The 14181-nt window shown below is 41.7% G+C and overlaps 1 protein-coding gene across 1 annotated transcript; it reads right to left on the bottom strand.

Annotated features, from left to right (window-relative positions):
* Positions 1-89: 89 nt before the first annotated feature.
* On the bottom strand, positions 90-13812 carry muc13b (mucin 13b, cell surface associated). Its single transcript, XM_031560664.2, has 12 exons — positions 13653-13812; positions 5942-6661; positions 5165-5278; positions 4862-4968; positions 4499-4557; positions 3665-3798; positions 3103-3231; positions 2662-2704; positions 2434-2471; positions 2039-2126; positions 1686-1869; positions 90-1285 (listed from the first exon to the last, which is right to left on the bottom strand). The coding sequence occupies exons 1-12, from the start codon at positions 13714-13716 to the stop codon at positions 1184-1186; spliced, it is 1782 nt and encodes a 593-aa protein (XP_031416524.1). The 5' UTR covers positions 13717-13812; the 3' UTR covers positions 90-1183.
* Positions 13813-14181: the final 369 nt, after the last annotated feature.

Raw genomic sequence — 14181 nt, forward strand, 5'->3', positions numbered from 1 at the left:
TAAATGTGTTCAAAAGTTCATAAAGATTTCACGCTTAATTCAGAGGACACCATTGATTTTGTATCAAAGCAATGCAAAAGTATCCACAGTTTAGCTCACAAAGTCTACTGATATTGTGAATGTGTTAAGAGTTTTAATTTCAATATTTCCCATCTCATTTAACACAAACTTCATTTAGTTAAAAAAAAAATTCCACAGTACTGAAAACGTTTTTTAAGTCCAATTTCATCTCCGCATCACTTACGTTTATGATACAGACTTGGCTCAAACAGACGAAATTATCATGGAAAACTTGAGAAAGACAACTGCTAGAGGACTTATATCAAATCTACTGGAGTTAAAGTCATAGATGAGCACACAAGTCACACAACGCATACACACATAGTTTCAAGCAACTTCTTGAATCTCATCCATTAACTGTCGCTGGGTACCAGCCCATTGTAGCAGAATCTGGTTTAATTATTTACATTAATTAAAACCATAACATGCATTCATAAGCAGGGGACTTGCTAAATCAGATGGTCTTGTTTAACTGTTAACTCAGAAAAAAATGAAATAAAAAAACATTTTAACTTAATCTAAGCAGGGCTGTGCAGTATTCAGAATTTCAGATATGATCCTCCTTCTGTTTATGACTTGTGACTGACTGTAAACTGAAGTGAGCACAACCCATAGGGTGTCGGATTTGCACTAGAATGGCAGATGATATAGGTAACTGACTTACAATTCAAAGAACTTCAACAGTAACAGATGAATTCTATTAAATCATCATTTTGTGAAGCAAAACCGATACAATGAAATTATTTATCAAGCTGTCCATCTTATGACAGTACGCCCGGCTAAAGGCGATTATCCACTACTAAAAAATAGTTCCCAGCAAAAGGTAAAATACAATAAATATAATGATTTCCTGTATAAAAGGTACTTTGAAGATCCAGTGTTGAAAATAAAATCATTGTTCATAACATTGAATGTCCATGTGTCATTTGTGTGACATGTTTAGGAACAAATTATATTGAAATTTAGAAAAAAAAAGTATTTCCAGTATTCCATCAGAATGAAATATTGTCCTGTTTCCCACCTCAGTTCAAACTGCAATGGGATTCATGAACTAGCTGAACTGGAACTTCAGGGCCATTCTAAATTCTGTTCAGAATGGTGCACTAGCCTGGAGTCCATGGTTTCAGTATCTCCGCTGTTGGTCCTCGTTATTCTCATAGTAGGGATTTACATGGCCGTGTGTCCGGTATGCCATGCCAGACACGTTCTGGTCCTTGAAGTTCTTCTGTAAATAGAACACAGGATTAGTTCATTTCACTGGATACATAAGTAATTAAGTAAATAATCAGTACTATGTGGGGCAGATTTAACTGATATAAACACACATACCAAAAACATGTTGTGGATGTTGAATAGGATTTTGAAATCCTATTTGGATTATCAACCTATTTATCCCCATTGGAAAGCACTTTTGTACAACTCCTGTTGTGTTTAAATGTGTTATATAAATGAAAGTGACTTCACTTGATTTGGAAGATTTCAAAGATACGATTTGAATGGAGACTATTGAAGAGGCCAATGATTAAGATAGTCAAGTTCGGTTTTAGGCTGTAACACAACGTGTGCTGTTTGAGTGATTTGGCTATTTCAACATGGGCACAGGTGGCTGAGGCTGAACTGTTTACCATTCCGTTGCCCTGGCGATCGGGCGTGAACAGGGCTCGAGTGCTGCCGCTCTCCGCCAGCTCCAGATTGGTCGGCTCCCAGCCCTTACTGTTTGCATTGGCTCGCGGAATCTTGGGAACCGTGGGGTTCCTGAAGTCCATGTCCACGTAGGGACTACTCTTGACAGGAGCTTTCTTTGATTTTCTGCAGAGGAAAGGAACGCATGAACTTATGTTCCGCATGAATGTGACATTCTGTTACTCTATCATAGTATCTTTTTATGACAAGATAAGGTTGAAACCATTTGTACTCAGAGCATGTTGAGTGTTCTTTAGTGATTAGTTAAATTGTTAAATAGCTGTTTTTATCTTACCTGCAACAGATAACGATGAGGACTATTAGGAGGATGAGCATTAGTCCACCCAACACACAAGACACCACTACCACGGCTAGAAGGTAGCCTACAAACAAAAGCACACACACTCTTTGTAATGATAGACACACATACGCTGATACACATGTAAAAGGTCCCATGAAAGACAGGGTCAATTATATGACACATAAACTACTATGCACACACACACACACACACACACACACACACACACACACACACAAAGAGAGAGAGAGACACACACACACACACACACACACACACACACACACACACAAACACACCTAAAATGCACATATACACAATCCTCACTGCCTGTGACAATCAAAGGTTTAAAAGCACACTAGAGCAGGGTACCGTTGGTATTCACTTACTTTCTTGGCAGTTCACTCCGGAGTAGCCAAACGAGCAGCTGCAAAACAACAACAAAACGGTACAACAGTGTTGACAAGCAATATAATATAATAATATTCACAAGAAAGCACATAGCACATCATAAAGCGATGAGAGTGTTCACAAGAAAACACATAGCACATCATAAAGCAGAAGTTTAATGGTTATTTTGAGTTGAAACTAGCAGAGAGTCAAATCTGAGGTCTCACCTCACACACTCATTGTTTACGGCCTTTTTTCCAGAAGGACAAACTGCGGACAAGGAGATTAGGCAGAATTTTTAAATAAGGGTCCAAATATTTTTAAGAGAACCACAGAATTTGAAAATATACAACACATAGAGAATCCTCCTTTTTGTGCTAGGGCTACACAGCACCAAAAGGCACTTTTTAAATCGTACGGTTCCACCACTTGTTTGTTTGTGTGTTCGAAAAGGAAATAAGGAATCATGCAAGCTACTGTGTCAAAAAATGTACTGTATTTACATTTTACATTTACATTAACTAACTTAACATTAATTGTATTTGCATTAACTAACATAACATGAATTTTCATCAACATTTTATATTTACATTAACTAACATAACATTCAGTCGACACACTGCATAGAACAAGCTATCTAGTCAGCACGCTCACACCACGCCACTTACTTGTGCAGGAGCGGTCGGTGAAGCTGGTTTTCACGTAGCCTGCCTTACACTCACAGTTAAGCACTCCATCAGGAGCAGAGCACTCAGTGGAGATTGGGTCACAGGCCGTGGCCGAGCACAGCTCAGTAGCTGAAGGGGAAAAGAAAAAGAAAAAACATTGTATAATGAATAGTTAACCCTATTGATATTTTAACCTCCATTCCCCTGTCTCCCTGACATTCACACGCAGTAAAGACTTCATAAAGAATAGAATTACATACTGCACCCTTTTAGGAAGAGAAAAAGTGCCTGATATCTCTTATGACAGAAGTTAATATCACATTTTATTGTCTTCACTAGTGTTCACTAGTGTTCTCGCTTCACTCGTTTCATCTTTGTGTCTTAGAGCAATCCTCTCATTTTCATTTTGTTAACGACTTAAAGGTTATCAAGTATACCTACATTTTTAAATGGTCACGCACAATTTTTAGAGTTTTCTGTAAGGGTCCCTCAATGCCTAAGTATTTATAATATCTTATTATGTTCAGGCAATGCTCCCCCACTATCGGTGAACACCACCTACTCTTCAGAGTTGCTCCTGCGAAGAAACAGTCGGAGCAGTTTGCAGCATTGGCGATTTCTTTGCTGACAGATGCATCAGTGGCCTCGGAGGAGAGGTCGTAGACGTTCTCTACCTCAGCGACCACACTGCCTTTCCTGTAAGGTCCAAAGGCAGGAAGTGAGGAAAAACGATGTGCGACTGAAAGTCTATTTGAGCCGTGGCTTCCTATTTTGTATTTCTGTTTTCCATGTCCGTGTGCTTTGCAGCTATCTGCTCTGCGTCTTAACTGATCTGTGATCAGCTATTAGTTGAGTCATTCACCACAGATGTGCAGCCTCCTAATGATCACTGATATATTCACTTGTTTGTACAGATCAGTACCAGTCAAAAGTTTGGACACACCTTTCATTCAAGTTTTTTCTTTACTTTTATTATTTTCTACATTGTAGATTAATACTGAAGATATTTAAACCACGAAATAACACATATGGAATGATGTACTAAACAAAAAAAGTGTTATCTACCATTTAGAAAATAATAAAAGTAAAGAAAAAACTTCTCAAATACTGAGAAGGTGTGTCCAAACTTTTGACTGGTACTGTAAGTATGCTGTCACCTTTTAACACAGGACCATCCTCCTTAGTGATGCACTGAACATATAATGTGTTTTCCTTCTAAACTAGTTATCACTGTTAAAATACAAACTAGTTTTATCACAAAAGGGTTTTACTGATTGATGTATTGTGTAGTGGGTTCTGTTGACTTTTTGTAAGCGGCAAAGCCTAACAAAATACCCTGTGGGGATTAACAGTGCAATCCATTCTGTTACATCTGAATGGTCGTTAAATGACTCACCTTAAGCTTAGAACAGTGGAGGTGATGTAACCGTCTGTACCATTAAGAACTTCCTGGAGCTATGATTTGAAGGAAAGATTAACTTCAGTGCCAGGAGAACCACATGCAGGTCACTTTTCATCGTATTGTACGTGGTTTTTCTCAAAGTCAAATTTTGTTTCCACATTTAAAACCATATTTAATCTATCATGCCATGGCCTTTGATGTAAAATCCCCTGAACATATTATAAAAGATGTCAAAAACTACATCACAAGCACAGATATTGCTATCCTAGTTTATATTTAAAAATTCTGAAAAGGTCATGTGGTCAGGCTACACTTTTTTTGTTTTAATATTTCTCCAACCAATCGGGTCAGACTTACCTTAGCCACTATTTGATCAGAGGTGCCTTTGAACTCTTTAGAAGTCTTATCTGCCATTGCTGGTATAAAGGTTTGATTTATCCTTAAATCACCAGTAAAGACCTTTGCTGCAATATAGAAATACAAAAAAACTGTTAAGGGAGAATGATGATTTATTATTTAATTTCCTTGCAAGAACCAAACATGTCTCTTTAATGATTATTAATAGCAACATTAAATAGTAATATTACAGTGGCTGAATTGCTACATTAAAGTTTTATTGTTTATATATTGTTGGTTGTTTTATGTACAACACACACTTACATGTTTTACAGACATTGTCCTGTAGCACCAGGCCAGGCAGACACAAACAAGTATAATTGTCAAACCGTTTCTCACAGCGACTGTTTGGTGGGCACAGGTTTGGGATGCAAGGATCTAGGAAAGGGCAGGAGGAAACAAGATGTGTCATTAAAAATGAATTAAAGAAATAGTAAACCAAGAAAAATGATCTTGCTATGCACTTCCCTGTACCTGTCCCAATAGCAATACTACTACAGCATGTAAGTAAGGTCACCTTGCGTGGCCAAATACGACCTTGGCACTATGTGATAAGAGTTCACAGTCTGCAAACAACTTGAAACTTGAAATTGTGCACTAGAAATCCATTGAAAACAAATGGCAACATAACTACACCTACAGACTTTACCTCTCAGACCCACCTGTGAGATCTTCCTCATGCCCCTGTAACTCTTAATCAGCCATTTAAACCCAACTTTAGGAGGTGTTTGGACATATTTTGTAACTTCAAAATGGTAGGTGTGATCATTCCCACAAACACTTTTAGTCCACCCTTTACAGCGGCATAGGCTACTCTTATGGAAGGGTTCCTGGACCTGCTGTCCTCAGACGTGCAACCCAGACACCAGGCAGCATGTCTCAGTGTTGTGACACATTGCGGGCAGCATGTCTCAGTGCTGTGACACATCGCGGGCAGCATGTCTGACGCATGGCTTACTCTGTATTCTGTATCCGAAAGATGGATTGATGACTATTTTTAAGAAGTGATGCTATTTGAAGGTAGAAAGCACATATGCATACCAGGCAGTGAGGTGGTGGAAGGTGGTGTTGATGCATCAGTAGCTGGGCTTTCAGCTGTGTTAGGAGATGGAGTTCCTTGAGCTGGAGTGCTGAGAGCTGTAGTTCCATCAACTGGAGTATTGGGACTTGGAGTTTCAGGAGCTGGAGTGTTGGAACTTGGAGTTTCAGGAGCTGGAGTGTTGGGACTTGGAGTTTCAGGAGCTGGAGTGTTGGGACTTGGAGTTTCAGGAGCTGGAGTGTTGGGACTTGGAGTTTCAGGAGCTGGAGAATTGGGACTTGGCGTTTCAGGAGCTGGAGAATTGGGACTTGGAGTTTCAGGAGCTGGAGAATTAGGACTTGGAGTTTCAGGAGCTGGAGAGTTGGGACTTGGAGTTTCAGGAGCTGGAGAATTGGGACTTGGAGTTTCAGGAGCTGGAGAATTGGGACTTGGAGTTTCAGGAGCTGGAGAATTGGGACTTGGAGTTTCAGGAGCTGGAGAGTTTGGACTTGGAGTTTCAGGAGCTGGAGAATTGGGACTTGGAGTTTCAGGAGCTGGAGAGATGGGACTTGGAGTTTCAGGAGCTGGAGAATTGGGACTTGGAGTTTCAGGAGCTGGAGAATTGGGACTTGGAGTTTCAGGAGCTGGAGAATTGGGAATTGGAGTTTCAGGAGTTGGAGAATTGGGACTTAGAGTTTCAGGATCCAGAGTTGAAGGACTGTCAGGAGATGGACTAACAGCACCTGTATGAAATGAGAGGTGAATTAGATCTGTGTTAGTATTATATTTGTGTGTTTTGTTTGTAACACTAAAGGTACTGACATAAGATGGAATTTATTAGCATCATATGGCATATATGACATAAACAAGGATGCTTTTCAAGTTGAGTTTTAGAAACTGTGCTACTCATATTAACTTTCATTATTTAAAGACAAATGTGTCAAAGATAATCATTGTGCATCTGGTTGATAATCTTTCCAGTATATTTCATAAAATAATATAGCACGTAATTAAAATACATATAATGTTATTTAACATTGCGGTGGTGTTTATATAGATGTGGTAAGGTTTCGGGGGTTGAAACTGCAGGGAGTCAGTTTTATTTCCCCCCAAATCCATTATCTCTCTCTCTCTCTCTCTCTTGCACACACACACACACACACACACACACACACACACACACACACACACACACACACACACACACACACACACACACACACACACACACACACACACACACACACACACACACACACACACACACACACACACACACACACACTATGTATCTCCTCTTAGCTCACCCACAGCTGCTTATTCTCCCAAAGCCATGACAACAGACTGAACCGGAGAGCGAGGGGATGTGATAAGGGAGGAGTGCAAAAGCAGAGACGCCCTCTCTGCCTGTCTCTGAGTGCCAATCTCACACTCACACAAAATGTTTATTGTCTTTCTTTCTTACTCTGTCTCTCTCTCTCTCTCTCTCTCTCTCTCTCACACACACACATGCCACCTCTTCATCAAAGTATTGATTTAAGGCTGACTACTTTTAAAGACTTAAAAGGACTTAAAAGTAACTACATTTAAGTCCTGCACAAACACAGTCCAGGATGTGTGTGTGTGTGTGTGTGTGTGTGTGTGTGTGTGTGTGTGTGTGAATGTTTGCCAGAAAGGAGGTATAATATCAAGAGGAATAAGCCATTCAGTTTTATGTAACTCAGACTGACGAGATCATATGCTGAATCAGAGCAGTGATACGTGATAATGAAAAAAAAACTAAAAAGTTAAAAAAAAGTTGATGAAACCCCACAAGAAAAAAATCCAATCAAGACAGAGACAGCCTTCCTAGGACAACAGGCTAATTTCAACATATTTTACATTGTCCCATTTCGTGAAACTGACCACATTCAGCTCTCCTTATTTACAGAGGTCATTTTAACCACTGCATAGATGACGGGGTTAGTATCATACCGCAGAATGGTTCTCTATGGGGCTACCTGAATGAAACCAGAGGGCTCAGCCCAAGAATGACACAATGAAGGATTCCCACAGGCAGAAACGAGAGACACACACGCTCCTGGAAAGGAAACCGGTCTCCCCTAACCTCTGGGTTGGGTTTCACATAGGATTGTGTGAGAGCTGACAGGGGTTGACAGAATGGGACCCTCCCAAACACAGCCCACATCCAGGGATACACAGGCAGTTTGAAGAAAGAAAAACATCTGGAAGTAGTGCCACCTGTTGGCCAAGCGAAGCCAAGACATACTGTACATGAGCTGGATGTTTATAATCCAGAGTTTCACAACTTTGTAACTTTGGACTTTGAACCATTCAAAAAGTAGTTTTGTTATAAGCTGTTTAATGATTAAATGGGTCACAGAAGAAGCTGAATTTATCCCATACTGAGAATTTGTTTGGTGAACCCACCCAAGTTACAATTGAGAGCATTCGCTGAATATACTTGTGGAAAGCAAAGCCACTCTAAAAGACATACACCAGCAAGTATAGGAAAGCCGACTCGAACTAACAACATTAGGCAAATATTAATATCTCTTCTCACAAACAGGTTGGACGAAGTTCATATTAACGCCTCCTCTTTGTTTAATTTCCGTGTGTGCATGTCTTGTGCACTTGTATTTCCCGTTTATTCACTCCTCCTCTCCTCCCCTCCCTTTTTCCTTTTCTTCCTCCCTCTCTCCCTCTCTCTCTCTCTCTGTTGAGGTCTTTGGTGTCTGCCTCCCTGTGAGTTTGCCTTTGCATCTGCTTCCCTTTGTAGCCGGACGTATCTCTCCACCCTCCGCTGCTCTCTTCCAGTGGGTCGTGACTGAGCAACCCCGAGCTGAATGACCCACAGGTGGAGAGGGTGGAGACGCCAGACAAAAGCAAACGCTCTCCACTCAAAGAGAAGCCCACTTCAGGGGCATTGTGAACAGGAAAGAAAGAAAAAAACACTACATTTCAAAAGCTACTAGGCTTGCAACCATACAAAAAAAACTCTTCTCTACTACACACTACACACACATACTTAAACAGATGCACACAAGCACACACACACACACACACTCAAAGTACAAAGCTTGCTTCATGACTAGTAGTCCACCAGATGGACTAGGAGCGATAAAGAGAGGTCTTAGATAAAGGAAGTAAAGGAGGAGAGGTGATGGGGACACAGTGTGGTGGTTACTATCAACTCCACCATAAATGCTCTGCCGAATAGTCTGTGTCAACACTGATGACTCAACTACTTCAGATATCTCATAGATATTCCTGGAACGGTCACTGCTAGGCAGAACCAGGTGTGGTTGGGTGTGTGACTGTGTCTTGGGTGGAGATTGGGTCAAAGGTGCTAGAGATACGGCAAGATGGAAATATCTGCCTCGTAAAAAAACTCCTTACCCATCCACATCTTCAACTCCTTCACCTTGTAAAGTGACCTGTCCATTCTTAAACCTAACCTGTCCCTATCTTTGCATTTAAACAGTGAAAAACTGACCTCGAATGATCCCACTGATCTCTGTATCTGGCCCGCTTGGTCCAGTTAAGCAATTCACAGCCGATGCGGAACAATTATCCATGCTCTGCTGATTATTACTGCTTTCTCATATTTTACGACTGCAACAAGCAGCAAGGATGTAATGACGTGGAACTGACTGAAATGTATCATTGGGTTCTGTGTAATTCCCTACACTTTCCATGCACCTCTGAGGAAAACAAATATAGTTGCCTGTAAAAATTAGCCAAGAGTGAAATCCAGTAAAGTGCTGGTCGTTCTCTCTGTGTTTCTCTTGGCCCTTGTTCCTCCATAGTTAGAAGTAGCAATTGGAAACCACAAATAGGCTGCTGTGTTAGGTCACCCATAAAATAAGAACAGTGCAAATGATTAGCATGAATGACTACCAAGTAAGCCTAAAGAAAAAGTTAGGCTAATCAAAGATTTAATAGGGGCCCACATATTAGGGGCCCACATATCCTGGTACACAAAAGACCAGCCGTTTAAGCAGCATGGCGGCTTGACTGAGACATGTGTGGATTTGCTGCCTCTATACTCTAGCTCTGAGTTGTGATAAAAACTGCTCAAGAATTACTGTTTAATCATTTTCTTGGGGTTCTCAAACATACATTGACTCCATTATCAAATTTGACTTGTACAACATTTAAACACCAGTTGTTCACCATTCATTTCCTCTGGTGAACATCCTTGTGTTGCTATAAATCAACCAAAAGGGTTCCCCTCTCCTGTAAGATAATACACACAGCACTGAGTTTCACTGTGCATCGCTATGGATAATTGCACAGGCTCAACAAACCAAAAAGCTGAACCCCACCCACTGTCCCTTCCTGGCCCTTAGTGTCAGATAGCAAAAGTGACAAACCAGACTATCAGGAAAAGACTCCCGCTTCCTGTGAGCAGCTCGAGCAGTTTCAGAGTGAGTGAATATTACCTCAAGGAGGAGATCATCGCAATGGCCTCGAAAACTACACAGAACTCCTCCACTACCATCCCGACCTGTAGCCGGGCTGCAGTGACACCCCCCCCCCGTGCTCCTCCACCTGGATGGTCCCTTTGTGCTACTCTAAAAGACCACTGAATGAGCGGGGGGAGAGAAAGAACGAGAGAGAGAGAGAGATTGAAACAGATAGAGAGGGGAGAGAGAGAACAAAATAGAGGGAGGGAAGGGGATAAAGAGGGGGAGAGACATGTGAGGGGGGGAGAGAGTGGGAGAGACAGGGAGAGAGAGAGAGAGAGAGAGAGAGAGAGAGTGGGAGAGACAGGGAGAGAGACAGGGAGAGAGAGAGGGAGAGAGATAGAGACAGATAGAGAGAGAGAGTGGGAGAGAGAGCGAGAGAGAGTGGGAGAGACAGGGAGAGAGAGAGAGAGGGAGAGAGATAGAGACAGATAGAGAGAGAGAGTGGGAGAGACAGGGAGGAAGGGAGAGAGAGAGAGACAGAGAGAGAGAGAGAGACCCAGTGTGGGCTCGTATTCCCCTGCACAGAGGAAACCCCAACCCCAGCACCACACAATGGAGCCAATGTAGAACACCACAGCAAGGGCCCTGTTGTTCTCTTGCAGGTAATGGCTGCACTTGTCCTCCCAACAACTGATATGAGAAATGCATTCACTAACATGTCTGTCTCTCCAGGTATAAAAAACACATGCCACATGGCATAGTAAAGTGTAATACACTTATCATATTGAATGGGCCCATGGAGTGCATAGGGATTCACTTTTCAGGTGAAAAGATTAGATGCATTTGTTTAAACTGGGTGAGAGTTTTTCATCCTAAGGTTTTACTTGTGTGCTACCTAGTATGATACTCTGTCTGTCTGTCTGTCTGTCTGTCTGTCTGTCTGTCTGTCTGTGTGTGTCTGTGTGTGTGTGTGTGTGTGTGTGTGTGTGTGTGTGTGTGTGTGTGTGTGTGTGTGTGTGTGTGTGTGTGTGTGTGTGTGTGTGTGTGTGTGTGTGTGTGTCTTTCTCACCCCCTCTGTAACTAGGCTTGGTACCTATACTGTACTACCGTCACCATTATCAGATCTATTGATCTTCTTGACGTCAAGAGGCTGTGTGTAAACTCCTCAGCAGTGGCAGGGTCGGACTGGTTTGTTTGTTGAACGCTCCTTGTGCGTGCGCACACACACACTTTTGCTGAGTCACAGGGGGTCTTGGGGGGACACACACAAAGGGCACCTCAGAGTTACCGTGGAAACATCTGCTTACTCACGAAAGGATTAGGACACATTCCTGGAATAGCATGCAGCCTATCAAGCGGTACTGCGCTGGAAAGTTCCGGTCAAGAAGCCCTTTACCACTCTTGTGAAACAGGGCAGTTACGAAGCAGCTATTGCTATGGATCGGACTATTATAGTCCTTTAATAGTCTGCGCCCCCTGGCGTTCCAGTGTATTGGTGGCACAGTGGTTAGCATGGCTGCTTTCCAAGCAGTTGACCTGGGTTTGATTCCCATCATGCTCAATGTTAATTGCCTATGGCCAGTAATCAAATTGTGATGTCACAAAGTTACTGACTAAACATGGCCTACACTGACTAAGCCGCATCATGGAGGTCTGCCGACAGGGGGGCCATTGGTCCCGGTGCATGATCACCACAGAGGGGGAGGCAACCGTTCTTTTGACCCTCTTCACTGACAAACACCATGTTCCCTAATGCTGTGAAATAAGAATAAACCATACAGAAAGAACTCTGTGGAAAAAATGTCCCTGGCAACAGTAATTTATTATTTCGGACCGATAATATTAAAATCACGGTAGCTGAATCTAATTCTATAGTATAGTGCACTAACTATAGTTTATGTTCCGTAGCCGTAGCCAGTGCCTTAAAGACAAACATTCTTAAGGAAATGCACTAAACACTAAAACTTCTTGACTAAAATACACAGGCCTTGACTATTGGACTGTATGATGTGTGAACTGTATGCTACCATCTCCCCCAGTCCAACCTAGTGAAGATAGTTTAACATAGAGAGAATGAATGATGAACACTTGTAAATAGTATTCTGTCGTGAAACAGGAAAACCTAAGGATAGCACTCACTTAAAAAAAAACCTCTGTACCTTCATGTGTGTGGTGTGCATGATGGTGGAGCCGCGGCCACACGGTGGACTGTGCACCATATCTATATCTACATTCTCAGACAGACCCCAAACCTGAGATTCTGACCACAACAGCAGTGGCAGAACAGGTGCAGCAAACACACACACAAACACACACACACACACACAAAGATTCTAACATATGACTTCTCACAGGTGTGTGAGTTCACACCATCCTCTCAGGACTGCAGTGTCTGTCCAAAGTTGGGCTACAACGTACATACATTTTTACATTCACACTTAGCTGCACTTTTCAATATTTACAGGCATCCTTTAAAAAAAACAAGACCTTTAAAAAAAGACTAAATATACTGAAAAGCCATCAAATTGGCCTATATTATCTAAGTCAGCTCAAAGCCTATAGCTATTCAATCGGTGGAGAAAGTGGGCCCTCTTTTACAATGCTTTACTCAAGGCCCCTCTATGACCCTATACATTCTAAATGAGGCAAAAGGCACATTTCAAGCACACGAGGGCCCAACACATCACTGATACCAACGAGATAAGATTCAGAGACTCACTATTCATTTCTGTTCTAACAGCTTCACAAGAGGGGTGAAACATTAACTCCCACGTTAGCCCTTGAGGTCAGGTAAACATCGAGGCTTAAATTGTAACCGCGACAATGCACGAGGCATTTGACCTAATTCACCATAATGTCAAAATTGCAAATTACCGAGACATTTGGGTTGGGGATTTACCGAGTCTCTTTTGGGGAATCCGTACCATTGTCCAACTGGAGGGATGGGGCTATGGCAACAAATAACGTCCGGGATGACATGGTGTGCCAGTTAAAATCCTCTTCAAAATTGGGATTAACCGTAGTGTCTCCATGGAGAACCTTTTCCTATTAAACTACAAGGCTATTTTAGGGAATTATTTGTTAATAGGCCACTAGGTACCCTATGCAACGCTGAGAGAACTACACATTTAAAACAGAAGTCTGCAATAAAATGTTATTATTATTATTATTATTATTATTATTATTATTTAGTAGTAGTAGTAGTAGTAGTAGTAGTATTACCAAATATGAGTTTGCGTATCCTCGCAATCACAACCATTAGATTGCATGTACCCTCATTTTAAAACGACCAATCCAGACGCTGAAATGATTTCTATCTTACCTTCTGATTGCACGAATGATGCTACCAGCCAAAACACCATCAGAACTTTAGCCAACGTCTTCATCGTCAATTGCTTTCTACTACAAGCTAGACTCAATTCAACAGGTTTAAAATCTGTGTAAGTGTACCCCGTTTGTAATGACGGGTAACTTGTAGTGGAGTAGAATCCGCAAGAAGTCTGAAGGTATCACACGAAATCTTCGCTCATTGGTCTTTATAGCTTTTAGGGAAACCCAGACGACAGGACTAGCCACACCCCCGCTGTAATTCCAACGAGTTGACAACGACATCCCGCTATGATATGAACCTATGAGTCATGTTAGGCGCCTAGCCCTTTCCCTTTCCCTGAAGTCAAGTTTTCGATGTTGACACAAAGTTTATTTGAGCCTCCTTTGTTGACTCTTGAAAAGTGGGGTTTTTAATGTCAGTTGGTCCTTCAAGGTAAAGCACATGATGTGATAAGTCAAAGGGTAAGGTTGTGTGGGTTCGTGTACTTCAGTTAGAATTAGACTAATCAGCATGCAGTCAA

Source organism: Clupea harengus, chromosome 23 (genome assembly GCF_900700415.2).
Source record: "Clupea harengus chromosome 23, Ch_v2.0.2, whole genome shotgun sequence".
NCBI lineage: Eukaryota > Metazoa > Chordata > Actinopteri > Clupeiformes > Clupeidae > Clupea > Clupea harengus.

Coding starts and splice junctions, on each gene's coding strand:
- muc13b (XM_031560664.2), bottom strand. CDS start 13,716: ATGAAGACGTTGGCTAAAGTTCTGATGGTGTTTTGGCTGGTAGCATCA. Junction 4,558..4,861: donor CTGATCAAATAGTGGCTAAG/GTAAGTCTGACC, acceptor TTCAAATCATAG/CTCCAGGAAGTTCTTAATGG. Junction 2,705..3,102: donor CACCGACCGCTCCTGCACAA/GTAAGTGGCGTG, acceptor CCTTGTCCGCAG/TTTGTCCTTCTGGAAAAAAG.